Source organism: Phyllobates terribilis, unplaced genomic scaffold, assembly GCF_046119375.1.
Source record: "Phyllobates terribilis strain yellow unplaced genomic scaffold, ASM4611937v1 Scaffold_2__4_contigs__length_985480577, whole genome shotgun sequence".
Taxonomy (NCBI): domain Eukaryota; kingdom Metazoa; phylum Chordata; class Amphibia; order Anura; family Dendrobatidae; genus Phyllobates; species Phyllobates terribilis.
Genome location: NW_027362762.1, coordinates 976,997,037 through 977,021,731, shown reverse-complemented (window position 1 = coordinate 977,021,731; position 24,695 = coordinate 976,997,037). Strand labels below are relative to the sequence as shown.

Here is a 24,695-nt window from a genome sequence, read left to right as displayed (position 1 = left end):
GTGGGCTGTCTCTTGCTGGGGGTGTCTAGAGGTGTGGCTGTCTCTTGGTGTGGGCTGTCTCTTGCTGGGGGTGTCTAGAGGTGTGGGCTGTCTCTTGGTGTGGGCTGTCTCTTGCTGGGGGTGTCTAGAGGTGGGGCTGTCTCTTGGTGTGGCTGTCTAGAGGTGTGGGCTGTCTCTTGCTGGGGCTGTCGAGGTGTGGGCTGTCTCTTGGTGGGGCTGTCTAGAAGTGTGGCTGTCTCTTGCTGGGGGTGTCTAGAGGTGTGGCTGTCTCTTGGTGTGGGCTGTCTCTTGGTGTGAGCTGTCTCTTGTTGGGGCTGTCTCTTGTTGGGGCTGTCTCTTGGTGTGGCTGTCTAGAGGTGTGGGCTGTCTCTTGCTGGGGCTGTCGAGGTGTGGGCTGTCTCTTGGTGGGGCTGTCTAGAAGTGTGGCTGTCTCTTGCTGGGGGTGTCTAGAGGTGTGGCTGTCTCTTGGTGTGGGCTGTCTCTTGGTGTGAGCTGTCTCTTGTTGGGGCTGTCTCTTGGTGTGGCTGTCTAGAGGTGTGGACTGTCTCTTGTTGGGGCTGTCTCTTGTTGGGGCTGTCTAGAGGCGTGGCTGTCTCTTGGTGTTGGGTGTCTAGAGGTGTGGGCTCTCTTGCTGGGGGTGTCTAGAGGTGTGGTGTCTCTTGGTGTGGCTGTTTAGAGGTGTGGCTGTCTCTTGGTGTGGGCTGTCTCTTGCTGGCTGCTGTCTAGAGGTGTGGCTGTCTCTTGGTGTGGGCTGTCTCTTGGTGTGGGCTGTCTCTTGGTGAGGGGCTGTCTGTTGCTGGGGCTGTCTAGAGGTGTGGCTGTCTCTTGGTGTGGGCTGTCTCTTGCTGGGGGTGTCGAGAGGTGTGGCTGTCTCTTGCTGTGGCTCTCTCTTGTGGCTGTCTCTTGCTGGGGCTGTCTAGAGGTGTGGGCTGTCTCTTGCTGGGGGTGTCTTTCGGTGTGGGCTGTCTCTTGGTGTGGGCTGTCTTTTGCTGGGGGTGTCTAGAGGTGGGCTGTCTCTTGCTGGGGGTGTCTAGAGGTGTGGCTGTCTCTTGCTGGGGGTGTCTTTCGGTGTGGGCTGTCTGTTGCTGGGGGTGTCTAGAGGTGTGGCTGTCTCTTGGTGTGGGCTGTTTCTTGCTGGTGGTGTCTAGAGGTGTGGCTGTCTCTTGGTGTGGCTGTCTCTTGGTGTGGCTGTCTCTTGGTGTGGGCTGTCTCTTGGTGTGGGCTGTCTCTTGCTGGGGGTGTCTTTCGGTGTGGGCTGTCTCTTGCTGGGGGTGTCTAGAGGTGTGGCTGTCTCTTGGTGTGGGCTGTCTCTTGCTGGGGGTGTCTCTTGGTGTGGGCTGTCTCTTGCTGGGGGTGTCTAGAGGTGTGGCTGTCTCTTGGTGTGGGCTGTCTCTTGCTGGGGGTGTCTAGAGGTGTGGCTGTCTCTTGCTGGGGCTGTCTAGAGGTGTGGGCTGTCTCTTGCTGGGGGTGCCTAGAGGTGTGGCTGTCTCTTGCTGGGGCTGTCTAGAGGTGTGGCTGTCTCTTGGTGTGGGCTGTCTCTTGCTGGGGGTGTCTAGAGGTGTGGCTGTCTCTTGCTGGGGCTGTCTAGAGGTGTGGCTGTCTCTTGGTGTGGGCTGTCTCTTGCTGGGGCTGTCTAGAGGTGTGGCTGTCTCTTGGTGTGGGCTGTCTCTTGCTGGGGGTGTCTAGAGGTGTGGCTGTCTCTTGGTGTGGGCTGTCTCTTGCTGGGGGTGTCTAGAGGTGTGGCTGTCTCTTGGTGTGGGCTGTCTCTTGCTGGGGCTGTCTAGAGGTGTGGCTGTCTCTTGGTGTGGGCTGTCTCTTGCTGGGGCTGTCTCTTGGTGTGGGCTGTCTCTTGCTGGGGGTGTCTAGAGGTGTGGCTGTCTCTTGGTGTGGGCTGTCTCTTGCTGGGGGTGTCTAGAGGTGTGGCTGTCTCTTGGTGTGGGCTGTCTCTTGCTGGGGGTGTCTAGAGGTGTGGCTGTCTCTTGGTGTGGGCTGTCTCTTGCTGGGGGTGTCTAGAGGTGTGGCTGTGTTTCTCTGGGATTTCATTGTCAGTTGGTTTTCCGTCTGGTTGATCGGTGGATGGAGGAGAACAGCGGCTGCGTATAGGTGAGTGTACGGCGGGCTGCGGTGTGTATATCGTGTGCACGGCGGGCTGCGGTGTGTATATCGTGTGCACGGCGGGCTGCGGTGTGTATATCGTGTGCACGGCGGGCTGCGGTGTGTATATCGTGTGCACGGCGGGCTGCGGTGTGTATATCGTGTGCACGGCGGGCTGCGGTGTGTATATCGTGTGCACGGCGGGCTGCGGTGTGTATATCGTGTGCACGGCGGGCTGCGGTGCGTATATCGTGTGCACGGCGGGCTGCGGTGTGTATATCGTGTGCACGGCGGGCTGCGGTGTGTATATCGTGTGCACGGCGGGCTGCGGTGTGTATATCGTGTGCACGGCGGGCTGCGGTGTGTATATCGTGTGCACGGCGATCTGCGGTGTGTATATCGTGTGCACGGCGGGCTGCGGTGTGTATATCGTGTGCACGGCGGGCTGCGGTGTGTATATCGTGTGCACGGCGGGCTGCGGTGTGTATATCGTGTGCACGGCGGGCTGCGGTGTGTATATCGTGTGCACGGCGGGCTGCGGTGTGTATATCGTGTGCACGGCGGGCTGCGGTGTGTATATCGTGTGCACGGCGGGCTGCGGTGTGTATATCGTGTGCACGGCGGGCTGCGGTGTGTATATCGTGTGCACGGCGGGCTGCGGTGTGTATATCGTGTGCACGGCGGGCTGCGGTGTGTATATCGTGTGCACGGCGGGCTGCGGTGTGTATATCGTGTGCACGGCGGGCTGCGGTGTGTATATCGTGTGCACGGCGGGCTGCGGTGTGTATATCGTGTGCACGGCGGGCTGCGGTGTGTATATCGTGTGCACGGCGGGCTGCGGTGTGTATATCGTGTGCACGGCGGGCTGCGGTGTGCATATCGTGTGCACGGCGGGCTGCGGTGTGCATATCGTGTGCACGGCGGGCTGCGGTGTGCATATCGTGTGCACGGCGGGCTGCGGTGTGCATATCGTGTGCACGGCGGGCTGCGGTGTGCATATCGTGTGCACGGCGGGCTGCGGTGTGCATATCGTGTGCACGGCGGGCTGCGGTGTGCATATCGTGTGCACGGCGGGCTGCGGTGTGCATATCGTGTGCACGGCGGGCTGCGGTGTGTATATCGTGTGCACGGCGGGCTGCGGTGTGTATATCGTGTGCACGGCGGGCTGCGGTGTGTATATCGTGTGCACGGCGGGCTGCGGTGTGTATATCGTGTGTACGGCAGTTGTAGGATGTGATACTTTGTATATATTGTGTGTCGCTGTGTATACGGCTGTGATACGTTGTGTTGTAGGATGTGGTTTCTTTCTTTCTTTCTCTCTTGTTCTTTGTTACCATTTTGATTATAAATATTTATCATGTTGTGTTTTAGTGGAACCATTAAATAATGTTTCCATTGTGTATATCCTGTATACGGTGTCGGCGTGCCGTGCGTACGCGGTGTCGGTGTGCCGTGCGTACGCCGTGTGCGGTGTCGGCGTGCCGTGCGTACGCCGTGTGCGGTGTCGGCGTGCCGTGCGTACGCCGTGTGCGGTGTCGGCGTGCCGTGCGTACGCCGTGTGCGGTGTCGGCGTGCTGTGTACATCCAGTGTATAGCGCGGGGGGTTGAAGAGTTGTACTGCACACGGGCACTGCCAGATTACGTGTCTGTGTCAGTGTTACCGGTGTCCGTCCCCGCTCACCACGTGCCCCTTCTTGCCCGCAGGATTGGGGGTCTCCGCCGGCCTTTGTGGTGACCACCTGAGGGCTGATCCAGAGGTTACAAGACGCTCATGGCGCAGTGACCGCACAACATGGGCGGCCCGGACATCCGCTGTCTCCTCGCTGCGCTCCTGCTGACAGGTGAGTCCCACTCCTGGGGTCCGCCGGGTAACGCGGGGTTAAGGGGTGGGCTTGCCTAGAGGCCAGCACTGACAGGGTTAATCCTGTACCGGTTGACACCAGCATCATCCCGGGGCAGCGACGCCCAGAACTGGAGTGTGAGATGCCGGCACAGGAGGGGTTAATACGGGCGGCCCCTGGCAGAAGGGCAACTTGCCTGGAGGTGCCCGGCACAGACTGGCATGGCAAAGAAGGGGTTAATGTGGCACACAGTCCCGCTGGTTCTGTCCTCCCCCCTCATACTGGGGTCAACACCTGGGGGCAGCACCTCTGCCAGTGCTGTATATACTGTATACCCACCACAGCAGCCCTGCTATCCTGCCGAGGCTGGACTTACCCTGACATGTGACCCCCCCCCCACCCCCCACTGGTGGGATACACTGGTGGCCGTGTGGCCACCCCCCCCCCCCCACTTGCGGGATAGCCTGGTGGCTGTGTGCCCCCCCCCTCACTGGCGGGATAGCCTGCAGATGTGGCTTTTAGTAAGATCTCTGGGGGGGTTCGGATGCGCCTCGCGGGAAGTTTACTCTGTGGACGTGAAGCTTCCAGGATCCTGTTTACTTCTGTCCCCCATAAATGTGACCGCAGAGACGAGCGGCGCCATCTGCCTGAAGAAATCCAGCTGCTTCTCCACCGTCGCCCACATCCTGAGCCACAATCAGTGCTGGGGGCCGTACAGCTGCTATAACCTGGGCATCTCCTGTATATAAATATATATGTACAGCTGGTATAACCTGGACATCTCCTGTATATAATTATACATGTACAGCTGGTATAACCTGGGCATCTCCTGTATATAATTATACATGTACAGCTGGTATAACCTGGGCATCTCCTGTATATAAATATATATGTACAGCTGGTATAACCTGGGCGTCTCCTGTATATAATTATATATGTACAGCTGGTATAACCTGGACATCTCCTGTATATAAATATATATGTACAGCTGCTATAACCTGGGCATCTCCTGTATATAATTATACATGTACAGCTGGTATAACCTGGGCATCTCCTGTATATAATTATATATGTACAGCTGGTATAACCTGGGCATCTCCTGTATATAGTTATATATGTACAGCTGCTATAACCTGGGCATCTCCTGTATATAATTATATATGTACAGCTGCTATAACCCGGGCATCTCCTGTATATAAATATATATGTACAGCTGCTATAACCTGGGCTTTATCTTTCATTCTCCCATGATTGCGGCGCTGTAGAAGATGTTGGTGGTGGATGTTTGCTGCGGTGGACTTCAGCCGCGTGCCCTGTGCGGGGTGTTGGCGCGGAGCTTCCCTTGGTTTTTCTGCTCTCTCCTGAGTCGCGGAGTCTTTTATATTGAGCGGCTGCAGTTGGTGATAAATATTTAATGTGTCCTAATGTACAGCGGCGGCGGTAACATCATGTCCCCGGCGGGCAGTGATGTGTGTGATTGGTGGCGGATGTCTGCGGCTCTGGAGCACTATATGGCTGTATGTCAATTATTGTCTTACTCTGAATAATTCCACCTGCACCCACCCTCGCCTGCCGCCATGCTGCCTGCCCACCCTCGCCTGCCGCCATGCTGCCTGCCCACCCTCGCCTGCCGCCATGCTGCCTGCCCACCCTCGCCTGCCGCCATGCTGCCTGCCCACCCCTCGCCTGCCGCCATGCTGCCTGCCCACCCCTCGCCTGCCGCCATGCTGCCTGCCCACCCCTCGCCTGCCGCCATGCTGCCTGCCCACCCTCCGCTGCCGCCATGCTGCCTGCCCACCCTCCGCTGCCGCCATGCTGCCTGCCCACCCTCCGCTGCCGCCATGCTGCCTGCCCACCCTCCGCTGCCGCCATGCTGCCTGCCCACCGATCGCCTGCCGCCATGCTGCCTGCCCACCGATCGCCTGCCGCCATGCTGCCTGCCCACCGATCGCCTGCCGCCATGCTGCCTGCCCACCGATCGCCTGCCGCCATGCTGCCTGCCCACCCCTCGCCTGCCGCCATGCTGCCTGCCCACCCCTCGCCTGCCGCCATGCTGCCTGCCCACCCCTCGCCTGCCGCCATGCTGCCTGCCCACCCTCGCCTGCCGCCATGCTGCCTGCCCACCCCTCGCCTGCCGCCATGCTGCCTGCCCACCCCTCGCCTGCCGCCATGCTGCCTGCCCACCCCTCGCCTGCCGCCATGCTGCCTGCCCACCCCTCGCCTGCCGCCATGCTGCCTGCCCACCCCTCGCCTGCCGCCATGCTGCCGCCTCCACCTGTGATATGATCCCGGCTCGCCCTCCTGCCTGAGCTCACGCACCGCCGCTCTTGGACTGTTCTATTGGCCGCGGCGTCGGAGCAGTCCACCTGAGGAAGGCTTGGCTGCGCAGTGGCAGCGGCGCTCTGGTGGCTGCCGCCATCCCCTCCTCCACCCTCAGCCCTTCAGATAAAATCACATTACCTATTAGTCTCTGAGCTCCTCGCTGCTATGACGCGGGCGCTCGGCGTTACCATGGTGACGGCTGACGGTTCCCCCGACACCGGGTGCTGATCTGTGTTTGTTGTGCGAGATGTTTAATAATAACGCTCAGAAGTTTGTGGATTAAAGCCGCGCTCGCCGCGGGGTGCGGGGTCTGGTGTGCTGACTCCTCGTATGGCGTTACGTAACCGCGCCTAATATTACCCAACGGACCCCTGTACGATGGAGACGCAGCCGTGTGACTGGCGCTAATCGCAGGGCTTACATCACACGTGCAACTATTGATATTCATGTCCTCCCACAATCCCCTGCTGCGTGGACGCGACCCCGAGCTCCGCTCACTCCCATGTCAGCGGGAAGCTGAGTGATTTCAGCTCTTAGGGAAGTCAGAAGTTCGAGGATTCAGTGAAAGTTCCCACATGGGGCCGGTCTCCTGCGTCCTGTATGGCGCTGCTCTGAGTGTATCTCCAGGACATGGGTGTGTAGTGTCAGTGACGGCAGTGTGAGTGTGTGACCCTGGGGCGAGGACGGCCAATGAGTCGCTGGTTTAGTCATTCATGGTAGAACTGGTCTAACTGCTGAGTAACTGGAAGTATCCGGTGACCTGTCACTATCGAGATCCATCATATCCGCAGTGCTGTGCTCTGCTTCCTCGTGTGTTCAGGTTCTCCATACCATGTCTCGCCTCTCAGGTTCTGGTTCTCTGCCATATCTCACACTCCTCCCCCTCAGGTTCTGGTTCTCTGCCATATCTCACACTCCTCTCACTCGGGTTCTGGCTCCCCGTGTCACGTCTGGCCCCCTCGGGTTCTGGCTCCCCGTGTCACGTCTGGCCCCCTCGGGTTCTGGCTCCCCGCGTCACGTCTGGCCCCCTCGGGTTCCGGCTCCCCGCGTCACGTCTGGCCCCCTCGGGTTCCGGCTCCCCGCGTCACGTCTGGCCCCCTCGGGTTCCGGCTCCCCGCGTCACGTCTGGCCCCCTCGGGTTCCGGCTCCCCGCGTCACGTCTGGCCCCCTCGGGTTCCGGCTCCCCGCGTCACGTCTGGCCCCCTCGGGTTCCGGCTCCCCGCGTCACGTCTGGCCCCCTCGGGTTCCGGCTCCCCGCGTCACGTCTGGCCCCCTCGGGTTCCGGCTCCCCGCGTCACGGCTCGCCCTCCTCGGGTTCTGGTTCTCTGTGTCAGCTTTCAGTAACCGAAGATCATGGCTGTGGTGTTGGGTATTCCAGTTAATAAGGAAAAGCGGAATTGATGGAGGAGCCTGTGAATGGCGTCTACCACGTGCACCATAAGGAGAGATTTGTGATAATTGGTACGTGCGGCTATGGACGTGTCTCGGTGTGACCGGCTCTATGGCTGCTCAGTGGACAGCAATGTGGCCTGTGGAAATTGTGCAGATTGGTGGTCACATCAGTGCAGCACGGTGGGACATGGTGGCCTCACTGCTCCTCCTGGAGACGCCGGTCCTCGGCCTTGATGTATTGTTGCCCCCTCCTCCCGGCCGCTCACATCCAGCTGTCAGGGTGGGGGAGGTGCACGGGGACATTCACCAATCTCCGAAGAATCCATGTCCTTCTGTGTGTGAGGTGTATGCTACATCATATAGGGCCGTCACTGCACACCGTATATACCGGGTCATGTATGATCCGTGACCCCACACACGGGGTATTCAGGGTCATGTATGATCCGTGACCCCACACATGGGGTATTCAGGGTCATATATGATCCGTGACCCCACACATGGCGTATTCAGGGTCATATATGATCCGTGACCCCACACACGGCGTATTCAGGGTCATATATGATCCGTGACCCCACACATGGCGTATTCAGGGTCATATATGATCCGTGACCCCACACATGGCGTATTCAGAGTCATATATGATCCGTGACCCCACACACGGCGTATACAGGGTCATATATGATCCGTGACTCCACACATGGCGTATACAGGGTCATATATGATCCGTGACCTTACACACTGTGTATACAGGGTCATATATGATCCGTGACCCCACACACGGCGTATACAGGGTCATACATGACCCGTGACCCCTGGCACCCTCTTGACGCCACCCTTCTGCTTGTTCTGCTTGGTCCCCTGTGCTGGCATCCTGGCGCGGCCGCGCTGTCTGTTGTGTGGGCAGAGTATTAATGTGCCAGGAAATGAAATGTGATTTAGGCTTCATCCCACAGATCGGGGTGTCGGGGAGACGTTGGCGGAATATTTACTGTAAATGATTGGCATCGGGCACCGGATGTAATTCTCCATGTTGTGTCTTCCTGACAGGCGTCTCCTGGGCTCAGCGGGAGGTGACCATCCAGCAGGGGCCCCTGTACCGCACCGTGGGCTCCCACATTACCGTCTGGTGTAAGGTCAGTGGCTACCAGGGACCCTCCGAGCAGACCTTCCAGTACTCCATCGTCCTGCCAACCGTCCCTGACAGGTTGGTCCAGATCATGAGCACCGGCGATCCCGGCTTCTCCTACGCCATCTACAGCTCGCGTGTCAGCCGTGGGGACATCTACGTTGAGAGGCTGGCGGGCGACCACACCGTCCTCCACATCCGCCAGCTGCAGGAACGAGACGCTGGAGAGTACGAGTGTCACACGCCCAACACCGACCCCGAATTCTACGGCAGCTACAACGCCAAAGTCAACCTGACCGGTAAGAACTGCTGCCGGTGCTCAATACTGGATAGTTATGGGGCTCTGCCATCCTGCCCGTACGAGGGGCTCTGCCATCCCGCCCGTACGAGGGGCTCTGCCATCCCGCCCGTACGAGGGGCTCTGCCATCCCGCCCGTACGAGGGGCTCTGCCATCCCGCCCGTACGAGGGGCTCTGCCATCCCGCCCGCCTGGCGTATCATTAATGGCAGCTCTGTCTCCTGACGTCCGGCTATTGATTGCGGTTTCTTCCGTCCTCCACAAATACATTTCTGCTTAACTAATCATAAGACGTGGAGCGGCCGGACCACCGGGCTGAGGAGCGGGGGCGGCGGGTAATCCCAGCAGAAGTAATTAGGATCCATTAGTTGGGGCGTCGGGGGGGCTACAGGTTTTTCTGGAGATGTGAGCTGTGTAAGTGTCTCTGCCCCCAGCGTCCCTCGCTGCCCCCATCACTCACATCCCGCAGGCTACACATGGGGGACCCCTCTCCTCCGCTGCCTCTGCTTTCCCAGCTGCCACATGTATAGTTAATGGGACATTTTCTGGAACACTTCCCACCCCACCCCCCGGCAGCGGCTTTTAGAGACAAGCTCAGGGGGACTCTGGTGTAAGATGTGAGCCGCAGGGGGCAGATGGCCGACAGCTGGAGCAGATCAGACAGAAGAGACCCTCCAGGATGATGAACGGGGCGGCGGGTGACGGCACCAGTGCCCACACCTGTGCCCACAACTGCTGCTCTTATATCAGGACGCAGCGGCTGAAAGGAACTGCGAGATCTCCGCAGTCATTAAAGGGGCATGCAATATTAATAACTGTATCATGGAAGGTTCTGGAATACTCTATTACTCGGCCCCCGCTCCTCACCAGCTCAAGATCTTTCATTGTTGTCACTCAATGTTTTTACCCAGAGGATGGAACCTGCCCTGACCTCGTCCTGCTCCCACCGCCGAGGGCTGGATACAATAGTGACTGGTCTGCACAAGGCTCTGTAATGCTGCAATCTGTCCAGGCAGATAACATGTCTCCCCTGCGCCCCCTGTTCTCCCCCTGCACCTACTTTCATCATCTGCGCCTTCTTCACATGGTACCTTTCCCTCCCCTGCGCCCCCTTTCCCTCCCCTGCGCCCCCTTTCCCTCCCCTGCGCCCCCTTTCCCTCCCCTGCGCCCCCTTTTCTCTATACATTCTTCCTGGCACCTTTGCTCCTGGATTTCTTGCTGTCTGCCAGCTGGTACTTGAGCTGCTACATGCCAGGAGCATATACATCCTTGTCTCCCTGGTGTTGCTGAGTGCTCTGGCAGTTTACAGGTTAATTCATTACCCCCCCCCCCCACCACCACCACCACCTCCCTACACACTCTCTTGGCTTTATTAAATGAAGATGGATCGGTGAGGCTGGAACATGAGATTACGTCCTCTTATCCTCAGCTGCATTCCCTCCCCCCAGGCCCCTGATTTCATCATTTCCCAAAGACCTAAAGCCGCTCATAGACCATTATTGAGTGTCCATTGTTATTCCTGACCTTCTATACTTGTATGCGTGGCAGAGTCCAACTGAAATGTGTTCTCAATGGGGAGAGGAAAATAAGCTTATGCCAGACGCCGTGTGTCTTTCTCCTCCTCTCCGGGACCCCTCGCGGTCGTCGTCGTCCTTCTCCTCTCCGCGACCCCTCACGGTCGTCGTCGTCCTTCTCCTCTCCGGGACCCCTCGCGGTCGTCGTCGTCCTTCTCCTCCTCTCCGGGACCCCTCGCGGTCGTCGTCGTCCTTCTCCTCCTCTCCGGGACCCCTCGCGGTCGTCGTCGTCCTTCTCCTCCTCTCCGGGACCCCTCGCGGTCGTCGTCGTCCTTCTCCTCCTCTCCGGGACCCCTCGCGGTCGTCGTCGTCGTCCTTCTCCTCCTCTCCGGGACCCCTCGCGGTCGTCGTCGTCCTTCTCCTCCTCTCCGGGACCCCTCGCGGTCGTCGTCGTCCTTCTCCTCCTCTCCGGGACCCCTCGCGGTCGTCGTCGTCGTCCTTCTCCTCCTCTCCGGGACCCCTCGCGGTCGTCGTCGTCGTCCTTCTCCTCCTCTCCGGGACCCCTCGCGGTCATCGTCTTCGTCCTTCTCCTCCTCTCCGGGACCACTCGCGGTCGTCGTCGTCCTTCTCCTCCTCTCCGGGACCCCTCGCGGTCGTCGTCGTCGTCGTCCTTCTCCTCCTCTCCGGGACCCCTCGCGGTCGTCGTCGTCGTCGTCCTTCTCCTCCTCTCCGGGACCCCTCGCGGTCGTCGTCGTCGTCGTCCTTCTCCTCCTCTCCGGGACCCCTCGCGGTCGTCGTCGTCGTCGTCGTCCTTCTCCTCCTCTCCGGGACCCCTCGCGGTCGTCGTCGTCGTCGTCCTTCTCCTCCTCTCCGGGACCCCTCGCGGTCGTCGTCGTCGTCGTCCTTCTCCTCCTCTCCGGGACCCCTCGCGGTCGTCGTCGTCCTTCTCCTCCTCTCCGGGACCCCTTGCGGTCGTCGTCGTCATCGTCGTCGTCGTCCTTCTCCTCCTCTCCGGGACCCCTCGCGGTCGTCGTCCTTCTCCTCCTCTCCGGGACCCCTCGCGGTCGTCGTCGTCGTCGTCCTTCTCCTCCTCTCCGGGACCCCTCGCGGTCGTCGTCGTCGTCGTCGTCGTCCTTCTCCTCCTCTCCGGGACCCCTCGCGGTCGTCGTCGTGGTCGTCGTCCTCCTCCTCCTCCTCTCCGGGACCCCTCGCGGTCGTCGTCCTCCTCCTCCTCCTCTCCGGGACCCCTCGCGGTCGTCGTCCTCCTCCTCCTCCTCTCCGGGACCCCTCGCGGTCGTCGTCCTCCTCCTCCTCCTCTCCGGGACCCCTCGCGGTCGTCGTCCTCCTCCTCCTCCTCTCCGGGACCCCTCGCGGTCGTCGTCCTCCTCCTCCTCCTCTCCGGGACCCCTCGCGGTCGTCGTCGTCGTCGTCCTTCTCCTCCTCTCCGGGACCCCTCGCGGTCGTCGTCGTCGTCGTCCTTCTCCTCCTCTCCGGGACCCCTCGCGGTCGTCATATTACCGGGGAGTGATTGTTGAAGGTCTTAACTATTTTTCACAGGACGGATAGTTTTATGGGTCATTTTGTCAGTTTTGGGTGGCACTGGTGGTCCCCATTATTTATGGGTAGGTTTGACCCCTGTAGGTGTCAGTCTCCCCTCTGACCCCGCTGCTTCTGTCCTCAGTGATTCCTGACACGCTGCTCGTCTCGTCCTTGGCTCAGACCCTCCAGAAGGTGGAGGGGGGCTCTCTGCAGCTCTCATGTGAGGTTTCGCACAGCACGGTCCAGCATGCCCATCTCTCAGTGTCCTGGTACCGGAAAGCCAGCGAGCAAACAGAAGAGGTCATCTCTCTGACCCGGGACTTTGCCCTGCGCGCTGGCTCATCCTACACCCAGCGCTTCTCGGTGGGGGACGTCCGGCTGGATAAGTTGGGGAACAGCACCTTCCGCCTCACCGTGCACAACCTGCAGCCGTCAGACCAGGGCGAGTTCTACTGCCAAGGAACCGAGTGGATAGAGGACCCCGACGGATCCTGGTACGCCATGACACACAAGCGCTCCGAAGGGTCAGAGGTCACCGTCCAAGCAACAGGTAAAAACCACTAAACCCCGAACCTCATATAATGTCTGGAGAGAACACCAGCCGTAATAATAACGAGGCGGGGCGGACCACCTCGCGCGTATACAGGCTGCTGTCAGCAGCTGGTGGTGGGGTATATAGGATATATCTATTACCTGATCCATCTCTGTCCTTTAGATAAGGATTTCAATGTGCGGCTGGAGACGGACCGCCGTTCTTACAGCGCGGGAGAGAACGCTGAGCTGCGGTGCATTATTGAGGCGCAGAACGCAGCGGATCGGATATTTGCTGTGTCCTGGGCCTTCAACAGCTCGTTAATCGCCAGTCTGAGCCCCGGTGGGGTGGCCACTCTCACAGGAGACTACAGCCAGCGAGAGAGTCAAGGAGAGCTGCGCGTGGCCCGGGACAGTGACAGCGTCTTCTTGCTCCGCATCTACCGCCTCCGCCCCGAAGACAGCGGCAAATACAACTGCAGAGTGACCGAGCGAGAGAGGTCGGCGTCTGGAGAGATGGTGGACCGCGACAGCAAGAGGCCCAAGAACATCCCCATCACCGTATCCCTCCTGAGTAAGTTACCACCACAGTCCACCCCACTCTGCCACAGCCCCTGCCACAGCCGTCAGCCCCTGCGAGCGATCCCCCTGCCACAGCCGTCAGCCCCTGGCCCGGCCACCAGCCCCTGCGAGCGAGCCACAGCTGTCAGCCCCTGGCCCGGCCACCAGCCCCTGCGAGCGAGCCCCTGGCCCGGCCACCAGCCCCTGCGAGCGAGCCCCTGCCACAGCCATCAGCCCCTGCGAGCGAGCCACAGCTGTCAGCCCCTGGCCCGGCCACCAGCCCCTGCGAGCGAGCCCCTGCCACAGCTGTCAGCCCCTAGCACATCTGTCAGCCCCTTCGAGCGATCCCCCTGCCACAGCTGTCAGCCCCTGGCCCGGCCACCAGTCCCTGCAAGCGAGCCACAGCTGTCAGCCCCTGGCCCGGCCACCAGCCCCTGCGAGCGATCCCCCTGCCACAGCCGTCAGCCCCTGGCCCTGCCACCAGCCCCTGCGAGCGAGCCACAGCTGTCAGCCCCTGCCACAGCCGTCAGCCCCTGCGAGTAATCCCCCTGCCACAGCCGTGATCCCCTGCGAGCGATCCCCCTGCCACAGCCGTGATCCCCTGCGAGCGATCCCCCTGCCCCAGCCGTGAGCCCCTGCGAGCGATCCCCCTGCCACAGCCGTGAGCCCCTGCGAGCGATCCCCCTGCCACAGCCGTGAGCCCCTGCGAGCGATCCCCCTGCCACAGCCGTGAGCCCCTGCGAGCGATCCCCCTGCCACAGCCGTGAGCCCCTGCGAGCGATCCCCCTGCCACAGCCGTGAGCCCCTGCGAGCGATCCCCCTGCCACAGCCGTGAGCCCCTGCGAGCGATCCCCCTGCCACAGCCGTGAGCCCCTGCGAGCGATCCCCCTGCCACAGCCGTGAGCCCCTGCGAGCGATCCCCCTGCCACAGCCGTCGGCCCCTGGGAGCAAGCCCCCTGCCCCGGCCATCGGCCCCTGGGAGCGAGCCATGGCCACGAGCCCCTGCAAGTGAGCCCCTGCCAGCGAGCCTCGGTTTTGAGGTGATCTTGGGTGGTGTCTTGTCTGCTCTCCTGCGTTTGGGGCCTGCTCTCAGCATTTTGGGCCGGTTCCTCACGGTTCCCCTTTCTTGCAGGGACTTCGGTGACTGTGACAGTGGTGGCCAACTCCAGCTCGGTCCTTGAGGGCTCTCGCGTCTTCCTGACTTGCCTGGTGGCCTCGCTGTTTGGGCCGCAGAGCCGCATCTCTGCCTCTTGGCACCTCCAGGACTCTCTGAGCCGCCAGAGAGAGGTGATCCAGCAGGATCGGGACGGCGTGACCTGGGCCAGCCAGGCATACAGAGAACGGGCCGCTACTGGAGGTCTGCGGATGGTGAGGTCCGGCTCCGACACCTTCACCCTAGAGCTGGAGAGCTGCCAGCGCCAGGACGCCGGATCGTACGAGTGCCGCGTGACAGAATGGCTGCCGAGTTATGATGGAGACTGGCAGCGGCTGGGCGAGAGGTCCGCCAAGACCAGCGTGGATGTCACTGCACTGGGTGAGTCACTGCGGCCTGTGCTCCAGTCACAGCCAGAGCTGCGGTTACTCCGCACACCCTCACAGCTGACATCCCGTCGTGTGAGTTGGGACTGCAGCTCTGGGTGTGACTGCAGCGCTGGCGATGTCTCCTGGCACAATAATGGATTCTCTGTAGTCACTGGTGCGGCTCCATGGCGCGTGCCGGGTGGAGCGTGCCGTAATCTGACAGTACCAAAGGGGACAATGAGTGTGAGTGGTGGACGCGGCTGAGTGACCGTGACGGTTCCCCGCACTTCACTGACACTTCTCACCACTGCCATGGGACTCGCAGCGATGGAGCACTAGTGTCAGCAGTACAGAGTGTTTCAGGAGAGGAGTGTGCTGCTCTTATAGGAAATCGAAGACTAAGAGTTACATATTAGAAGTTGCATGTGACCACTGCAGCACAGAGTTTTTCAGCATTTCCTGGCTTTTGCTGATTTTCATCTTCCTCTTCCTCCAGAGACGGGTTTTTCGGTCATGGCCATTTCCCGCACCCCGGGCGTCAGTTACTACGACTCCTTTGACCTTCAGTGTATCCTCAAGCCTCACTATCCGCCCTGGGTGGGCATCTCTGTGACCTGGCGATTCCAGCCGGCCAGTGGCGGGGACACCCACGACCTGGTGACCTTCAGCCGCTCCGGCGGGGTGCAGTGGGGAGAGCGGGCTGGAAACTTCCGGGGTCGCAGCATTGTGGAGAAAGCGGATTCCAGCCACAACGTGCGCCTGAGCGTGAGCCGGGCCAGCGAGTCCGAGGCCGGCAAGTACCAGTGTGTGGCCGAGCTGTGGAGGAGAGACTACAATGCCAGCTGGAGCCGCCTGGCAGAGAGGGCATCCAACCTGCTGGAGATCCGAGTCCAGCGGCCAGGTGAGACCTCCGCCATCACACAGCAAGGCAGAGGGTGCGAGGGAGCCGGGCGGGGCGCTCAGACTGGTAAATCCAGATATACTCCCTCCGGAGACGGGAGCGAAGCCAAGTGCACAATGCATGTGGAGGGGTGACCTCACTAGCTCTGCTACATGTAACCACACACAGGCATCCCGCCCTACATATATACAATGCCATGTACCCCTACAGCAACCTGCCGCGCTGACCTCCCCCCGCTCTGTGCCGTCCTGCTGACCTCTCCCCCCGCTCTGTGCCGTCCTGCTGACCTCTCCCCCCGCTCTGTGCCGTCCTGCTGACCTCCCACCCCCCGCTCTGTGCCGTCCTGCTGACCTCTCCCCCCGCTCTGTGCCGTCCTGCTGACCTCTCCCCCCGCTCTGTGCCGTCCTGCTGACCTCTCCCCCCGCTCTGTGCCGTCCTGCTGACCTCCCACCCCCCGCTCTGTGCCGTCCTGCTGACCTCTCCCCCCGCTCTGTGCCGTCCTGCTGACCTCTCCCCCCGCTCTGGGCCGTCCTGCTGACCTCTCCTCCCGCTCTGTGCCGTCCTGCTGACCTCTCCCCCCGTTCTGTGCCGTCCTGCTGACCTCTCCCCCCGCTCTGTGCCGTCCTGCTGACCTCTCCCCCCGCTCTGTGCCGTCCTGCTGACCTCTCCCCCCGCTCTGTGCCGTCCTGCTGACCTCCCCCCGCTCTGTGCCGTCCTGCTGACCTCTCCCCCCGCTCTGTGCCGTCCTGCTGACCTCTCCCCCCGCTCTGTGCCGTCCTGCCGACCTCTCCCCCCGCTCTGTGCCGTCCTGCCGACCTCTCCCCCCGCTCTGTGCCGTCCTGCCGACCTCTCCCCCCGCTCTGTGCCGTCCTGCTGACCTCTCCCCCCGCTCTGTGCCGTCCTGCTGACCTCTCCCCCCGCTCTGTGCCGTCCTGCTGACCTCTCCCCCCGCTCTGTGCCGTCCTGCTGACCTCTCCCCCCGCTCTGTGCCGTCCTGCTGACCTCTCCCCCCGCTCTGTGCCGTCCTGCTGACCTCTCCCCCCGCTCTGTGCCGTCCTGCTGACCTCTCCCCCCGCTCTGTGCCGTCCTGCTGACCTCTCCCCCCGCTCTGTGCCGTCCTGCTGACCTCTCCCCCCGCTCTGTGCCGTCCTGCTGACCTCTCCCCCCGCTCTGTGCCGTCCTGCTGACCTCTCCCCCCGCTCTGTGCCGTCCTGCTGACCTCTCCCCCCGCTCTGTGCCGTCCTGCTGACCTCTCCCCCCGCTCTGTGCCGTCCTGCTGACCTCCCATCCCCCGCTCTGTGCCGTCCTGCTGACCTCCCATCCCCCGCTCTGTGCCGTCCTGCTGACCTCCCATCCCCCGCTCTGTGCCGTCCTGCTGACCTCCCACCCCCCGCTCTGTGCCGTCCTGCTGACCTCCCACCCCCCGCTCTGCTGTGCCGTCCTGCTGACCTCTCCCCCCCCCCGCTCTGCTGTGCCGTCCTGCTGACCTCTCCCCCCCGCTCTGCTGTGCCGTCCTGCTGACCTCTCCCCCCCGCTCTGCTGTGCCGTCCTGCTGACCTCCCACCCCCCGCTCTGCTGTGCCGTCCTGCTGACCTCCCACCCCCCGCTCTGCTGTGCCGTCCTGCTGACCTCCCACCCCCCGCTCTGCTGTGCCGTCCTGCTGACCTCCCACCCCCCGCTCTGCTGTGCCGTCCTGCTGACCTCCCACCCCCCGCTCTGCTGTGCCGTCCTGCTGACCTCCCACCCCCCGCTCTGCTGTGCCGTCCTGCTGACACCTCTCCCCCCGCTCTGCTGTGCCGTCCTGCTGACACCTCTCCCCCCGCTCTGCTGTGCCGTCCTGCTGACACCTCCCCCCCCCCCGCTCTGCTGTGCCGTCCTCCTGACCTCTCCCCCCCCCCCCCCGCTCTGCTGTGCCGTCCTGCTGACCTCTCCCCCCCCGCTCTGCTGTGCCGTCCTGCTGACCCCTTCCCCCTGCTCTGCTGTGCCGTCCTGCTGACCTCTCCCCCCCCCCGCTCTGCTGTGCCGTCCTGCTGACCTTTACCCCCCGCTCTGCTGTGCCGTCCTGCTGACCTTTACCCCCCGCTCTGCTGTGCCGTCCTGCTGACCTCTCCCCCCCCCCCCCCGCTCTGCTGTGCCGTCCTGCTGACCTCTCCCCCCCGCTCTGCTGTGCCGTCCTGCTGACCTCTCCCCCCCGCTCTGCTGTGCCGTCCTGCTAACCTCTCCCCCCCGCTCTGCTGTGCCGTCCTGCTAACCTCTCCCCCCCGCTCTGCTGTGCCGTCCTGCTGACCTCTCCCCCCCGCTCTGCTGTGCCGTCCTGCTGACCTTTACCCCCCGCTCTGCTGTGCCGTCCTGCTGACCTTTACCCCCCGCTCTGCTGTGCCGTCCTGCTGACCTCTCCCCCCCCCCGCTCTGCTGTGCCGTCCTGCTGACCTCTCCCCCCGCTCTGCTGTGCCGTCCTGCTGACCTCCCCCCCCCCCCCCGCTCTGCTGTGCCGTCCTGCTGACCTCTCCCCCCCCCCCGCTCTGCTGTGCCGTCCTGCTGACCTCTCCCCCCCCCCGCTCTGCTGTGCCGTCCTGCTGACCTCTCCCCCCGCTCTGCTGTGCCGTCCTGCTGACACCTCCCCCCCCCCGCTCTGCTGTGCCGTCCTCCTGACCTCTCCCCCCCCCCCCGCTCTGCTGTGCCGTCCTCCTGACCTCTCCCCCCCCCCCCCCCCGCTCTGCTGTGCCGTCCTCCTGACCTCTCCCCCCCCGCTCTGCTGTGCCGTCCTGCTGACCTCTTCCCCCTGCTCTGCTGTGCCGTCCTGCTGACCTCTCCCCCCCGCTCTGCTGTGCCGTCCTGCTGACCTTTACCCCCCGCTCTGCTGTGCCGTCCTGCTGACCTTTACCTCCCGCTCTGCTGTGCCGTCCTGCTGACCTCTCCCCCCCCCCCGCTCTGCTGTGCGGTCCTGCTGACCTCTCCCCCCCGCTCTGCTGTGCCGTCCTGCTGACCTCTCCCCCCCGCTCTGCTGTGCCGTCCTGCTGACCTCTCCCCCCCCGCTCTGCTGTGCCGTCCTGCTGACCTCCCCCCCCCCGCTCTGCTGTGCCCTCCTGCTGACCTTTACCCCCCGCTCTGCTGTGCCCTCCTGCTGACCTCTCCCCCCCCCCCCGCTCTGCTGTGCCGTCCTGCTGACCTCTCCCCCCGCTCTGCTGTGCCGTCCTGCTGACCTCTCCCCCCCCCCCCCCGCTCTGCTGTGCCGTCCTGCTGACCTCTCCCCCCCCCCCCCCGCTCTGCTGTGCCGTCCTGCTGACCTCTCCCCCCGCTCTGCTGTGCCGTCCTGCTGACCTCTCCCCCCGCTCTGCTGTGCCGTCCTGCTGACCTCTCCCCCCCCCCCCCGCTCTGCTGTGCCGTCCTGCTGACCTCTCCCCCCCCCCCCCCCGCTCTGCTGTGCCGTCCTGCTGACCTCTCCCCCCGCTCTGCTGTGCCGTCCTGCTGACCTCTCCCCCCGCTCTGCTGTGCCGTCCTGCTGACCTCTCCCCCCCCCCCCCCGCTCTGCTGTGCCGTCCTGCTGACCTCTCCCCCCGCTCTGCTGTGCCGTCCTGCTGACCTCTCCCCCCCCCCCCCCCGCTCTGCTGTGCCGTCCTGCTGATCTCTCCCCCCGCTCTGTGATGCCCCTTTCATGTCCCCCTCTCGGCAGCTGGTACATGGGCGGCCTGCAGTCGTGCTCCCCTGAATGTTGCTGCTCTGCCCCAGAGGAGACGTTAATGATTATTACAGCTATGGAGCATAGGCCCCACCCAGGAGGACAAGCCCCACCCTGATGTGTAAGCTCCGCCCAGGAGGATAGTTACATGGGCTCCAATCTCTCTGTATAACGGGCAGTGGGTGTCTATACATCACCTCTGTGGGGTCTCATGATGGGGGTCTCGTGTGGGTGGGGTCAGGTTATATGGTGCTTGCTGCCTCATTTGCATATTCTGGTCCCGCTGGTTCTCGGGAACATCAGGCGCAGTTCAGTTCTCTATTCTCTGATCTCTATTTTCGCGCTGTCCTCCTCCCGTACGCCCACTCCCCGGGACTCTGTGCCTGTGGTTTCCCTGGAAACGCGTCTCCTTAGTTACCATTGCCTAGGAGGGAGGTGATGGCAGTCTGCGTGTCCCGGTATCAGTCGGGAAGAGAATAATAGGGACAACGGGAATGAAGAGTCCGGAAGACGGAGCAATGAGCGGGAGCAGGTGAGGAGGGCGACCACAGCGAGGTCATCTCAGCCCTGCCCCCCCTCCCTGACCTTGACACTGCCCCCTGCTGCGAGGTCGCCCTGCCCCCTTGCCTCCCGCCCCTGCTGAGGTCGCCCTGCCCCCTTGCCTTCCGCCCCTGCTGAGGTCGCCCTGCCCCCTTGCCTCCCGCCCCTGCTGAGGTCGCCCTGCCCCCTTGCCTCCCGCCCCTGCTGAGGTCGCCCTTGCCTCCCGCCCCTGCTGAGGTCGCCCTTGCCTCCCGCCCCTGCTGAGGTCGCCCTTGCCTCCCGCCCCTGCTGAGGTCGCCCTTGCCTCCCGCCCCTGCTGAGGTCGCCCTTGCCTCCCGCCCCTGCTGAGGTCGCCCTTGCCTCCCGCCCCTGCTGAGGTCGCCCTTGCCTCCCGCCCCTGCTGAGGTCGCCCTTGCCTCCCGCCCCTGCTGAGGTCGCCCTTGCCTCCCGCCCCTGCTGAGGTCGCCCTTGCCTCCCGCCCCTGCTGAGGTCGCCCTTGCCTCCCGCCCCTGCTGAGGTCACCCTTGCCTCCCGCCCCTGCTGAGGTCACCCTTGCCTCCCGCCCCTGCTGTGGTCGCCCTGCCCTCCTCACTTCCCCGCTGCGAGGTCGCCCTGCCCCCTTGCCTCCCGCTGCGAGGTCGCCCTGCGCCCGTCCCCCACCCCTGCTGTGGTCGCCTGCCCTCCTCACTTCCCCGCTGCGAGGTCGCCCCCCACATGAGTCTGCAGTGCAGTCAGGGTGCTATTTCCGGGTGTGGGGCTGGTGGTCCTCACAGCCGTCTCTTTTCTTTCAGTGTCGCGACTGCAGGTCAGTAAGGGGCAGCGCTCGGTGGCGGTGCTGGAAGGATCGGCGGTGACCCTTTCCTGTACAGTGCGGGCACAGAGCAGCCCTGATGCCCGCTTTTCAGTGCTGTGGTTCGCTCAGGAGCCCTCGGGGACAGACGGAAAACTGATTGTGCGCAGCGGTACGGGCATGGAGTACGGCACCTACGCCGAGGAGGCAGATCTGAAGGATCGGCTGCAGCTGGAGGAGCTGACCCCCGGTCATTACACCCTGACCCTGCTGGGGGCACGACGGGAGGACAGCGGAGACTACTACTGCCAGGTGGAGGAGTGGATGCTGGACCCCAACCAGGCCTGGTACCAGCTGACCAAGGAGGCGTCAGGACTGACGGAGGTCAGCGTGAAAATGCCAGGTGAGACATGGGTGGTGGGCACGGCGCGGGCGGAGGTGTATGGGGAAGTCACATGCTAATCAGGAGGAGGCACCAGAGAGGTACGATGCGGGGGCTCCAGTCAGAGAGGTACAATCCGCGGACTCAAGTCAGAGAGGTACGATGCGGGGGCTCCAGTCAGAGAGGTACGATGCGGGGGCTCCAGTCAGAGAGGTACGATGCGGGGGCTCCAGTCAGAGAGGTACGATGCGGGGGCTCCAGTCAGAGAGGTACGATGCGGGGGCTCCAGTCAGAGAGGTACGATGCGGGGGCTCCAGTCAGAGGTACGATGCGGGGGCTCCAGTCAGAGAGGTACGATGCGGGGGCTCCAGTCAGAGAGGTACGATGCGGGGGCTCCAGTCAGAGAGGTACGATGCGGGGGCTCCAGTCAGAGAGGTACGATGCGGGGGCTCCAATCAGAGAGGTACGATGCGGGGGCTCCAGTCAGAGAGGTACGATGCGGGGGCTCCAGTCAGAGAGGTACGATGCGGGGGCACCAGTCAGAGAGGTACGATGCGGGGGCTCCAGTCAGAGAGGTACGATGCGGGGGCTCCGTTGGGCGGCGCGGGGGCTCCGTTGGGCGGCGCAGGGCGCGGGGGCTCCGTTGGGCGGCGCAGGGCGCGGGGGCTCCGTTGGGCGGCGCAGGGCGCGGGGGCTCCGTTGGGCGGCGCAGGGCGCGGGGGCTCCGTTGGGCGGCGCAGGGCGCGGGGGCTCCGTTGGGCGGCGCAGGGCGCGGGGGCTCCGTTGGGCGGCGCAGGGCGCGGGGGCTCCGTTGGGCGGCGCGGGGGCTCCGTTGGGCGGCGCGGGGGCTCCAGTCGGGGGCGCAGGACGCGGGGGCTCCAGTCGGCGGCGCATGACGTTGCTCTGACTGTCCTTCTCTGCAGATGACAACCTGCAGCTGGACCTGCTGCCTCGAAACCTTTCCTCCCTGGAGGGCGACAGCTTCACGGTGACGTGCCAGGTGCTGAACCGTACCTGGCCGCAGTCTCGCCTGTCCCTGGAGTGGCTGGTGTGGAGGGCAGGGGAGCCGGAGAGGAGGACGGTGGCACGGTTTTCCCCAGATGGCACGACTCTGCCCCCCGATGAGGATGAGGAGCGAGGGAGCTGGGAGCTGCCGAGTCGCCTCCATGTGTGGCAGCCATCGCCCGGGCTCTACGCTCTCACCCTGCACCGGGCCGAGGAGCAGGACAGCGGGGCCTACAGCTGCCGGGTGCAGGAATGGCTGCAGGACCCTCGGGGACACTGGTACAAGCGGGCAGACGAGCGCTCAGCCGCCACCTACGTCAGTGTGCGGCGCCCAGGTGAGCCCGCCGCCCTGTGTGTAACCGCTCCATCTGTTACTTTGTGTCAGTGCCGCTGTGTATCTCAGGACACATTGTAGCAGCCCCTCAGCTGTGAGGAGTGTGGGGACGGACGGTGACAGAAGCGTCCATCGTCGGTGATTACCTCTCATGCTTAACCCTGTGTTGTCTCTCCGCAGATGCGGACCTGCAGCTGGACGCTGCGCCCCATAACGTCTCTGTGCTGGACGGCGGCCACTTTTCCCTGGACTGTGCCATCCTGTCGCGCTCTGTGCCCGGCTCACAGCTGGCCGTGTCCTGGTCATTCCTCAGCGGCCGTCGGGGACAAGGGGCCGAGGCCGTCCTGACCACCGACCGCTCGGGCGTGTGGAGCCCACTCACCCCACGCTGGGAGGGTCGTCTGCAGCAGATCCAGCTCTCCCCCACCATGTACAAACTGAGGGTCCCGCAGGCCGGCCCGGCCGACACCGGCAACTACACCTGCTCTGTCCAGGAATGGATGATGGGGCCCCGCGGGGACTGGTACCTGCTGGCGCAGGACGAGAGCCTGGTGGGATGGGTCACCGTGCAGGGCAAGGGTAAGTGACGGGCACCAAGTGACGGGCACAGGCTCCAGCTGGGCTCTACCTGCAACATCATCCTCCAGAGCTGCACTCACTATTCTGCTGTTACATCTTATCCTCCAGTCACCTCCAGAGCTGCAGTCTCCAGCGATACAAGCAAGCACTACATCTCCCAGGATGCCGTGCTGTGGGGTGACTCCGCTGCTCTGTGTTGCAGGACCGCGCCGCCTTCTCTCCTGGTGCCGTCCTGTGGGTGTACGGTTATAGCTGGGCCGCTGTGTGCTGACTGTGGGTGGTGGACAGGGGCCGGCATCTCTGTTCTTGCAGCTCTGGATGTGACTGGAGTAGATGCGTGGTGCTGCGCTGGTGTCTGACCTATGCTCTCTCCCGCAGAGTCCACGCTGCAGTCCTTCATCTGCGCCAATGACGCGCTCTTCTACCTGGTCTTCTTCTACCCCTTCCCCATCTTCGGCATCCTCATCATCACCATCCTCCTCGTCAGGTTCCGCAGCCGACCGTCCGGTAAGACGGGCGAGGGCAAGAACGGCGTGCCGCTGCTGTGGATCAAGGAGCCGCACCTGAACTACTCGCCCACCTGCCTGGAGCCGCCGGTGCTCAGCATCCACCCGGGCACCATTGACTAGAGCCGCGGCGCCAGCTCCTGCCCACCGCGCTCATCTCAGCCGAGGGAACCGGGGGGGCATCTGTGCTGGCACCGGATCAGGGGGCATCTGTGCTGGCACCGGACCCTTCCCCCTGGACTCCGCCGCAGCTTTGTATATCTGCTCCGCCGGCCGCTCTGCAGGAACGACGCTTCTGGGCCGATGCCCGCTGGCTGCCAACGGGGCTTGTGCCACCTCTCTACGATGAGGCGCTGGCACTGCCCTCTGCTCTGGCAGTGGGAGGGCGGCCATGGACTCCAGCAGCAAGAGACTGTATCATTTCTATATGCATTTCACCCACCAGGACCAGTCTGTGGCCCCCGAGGGCCCCCGGGACGCGCTGGTCTTCCCGCCTCTTGCTGGGTACAGACATGATGCCATTGTATGTGCCCGCTCTGCCCGTGGATGGTATTTTATACGTCTCGTTTTTAACCCTTGATATTTCTTTGTTTCTATGTTGCACTGTTGGATTATGGGTCGGCGCTGGACCGCGGCGCCATCGAAGGACCGAACTTGTAATATTACACTCCAGGAGTGAAAGTGTTAATTGGTTGGCGTCAGGCGGTCAGGTAGCCCAGTCTTCCCCACCGCGGGCCCGCAGGGCAGCCATCTTGACTCAGCAGCGGTCAGATTGTGTGCAGAGGCGCCCCCTGCTGGACTCCGTCTTCCTTTTTATAAAGTCCTGCTTCCTTGTTAATCTTCCGGTCACTGGGTGTGAAATGGTTAATAAAGGACTGGCACCGTGAGCTGAGAGCGACTGATGCCCGCTGCCACCACCGCCCGACTCCGCCAACTTGTAATACGTTGCACTGAGCTTGTTTTATATGATCTTCAATTGACAGTAAAGTCCGTGATCTGTTACATCCTCGTCTGCAGGCGATCAGTGTGTTACCCAGGTTATAGCAGCTGTACATATATAATTATATACAGGAGATGCTCAGGTTATACCGGCTGTACATATATAATTATATACAGAAGATGCCCAGGTTATACCAGCTGTACATATATAATTATATACAGGAGATGCCCAGGTTATACCGGCTGTACATGTATAATTATATACAGGAGATGCCCAGGTTATACCGGCTGTACATGTATA

The 24,695-nt window shown here is 62.8% G+C and overlaps 1 protein-coding gene across 1 annotated transcript; it reads left to right on the top strand.

Annotated features, from left to right (window-relative positions):
• Positions 1–1,958: 1,958 nt before the first annotated feature.
• Positions 1,959–24,457, top strand: IGSF3 (immunoglobulin superfamily member 3). The gene is made up of 11 exons (XM_073668761.1): positions 1,959–2,103; positions 3,799–3,935; positions 8,697–9,074; positions 12,269–12,676; positions 12,842–13,231; positions 14,351–14,752; positions 15,236–15,640; positions 20,651–21,052; positions 21,955–22,371; positions 22,551–22,949; positions 23,328–24,457. The coding sequence occupies exons 2-11, from the start codon at positions 3,887–3,889 to the stop codon at positions 23,576–23,578; spliced, it is 3,501 nt and encodes a 1,166-aa protein (XP_073524862.1). The 5' UTR covers positions 1,959–2,103; positions 3,799–3,886; the 3' UTR covers positions 23,579–24,457.
• The last annotated feature ends 238 nt before the right edge of the window (positions 24,458–24,695 follow it).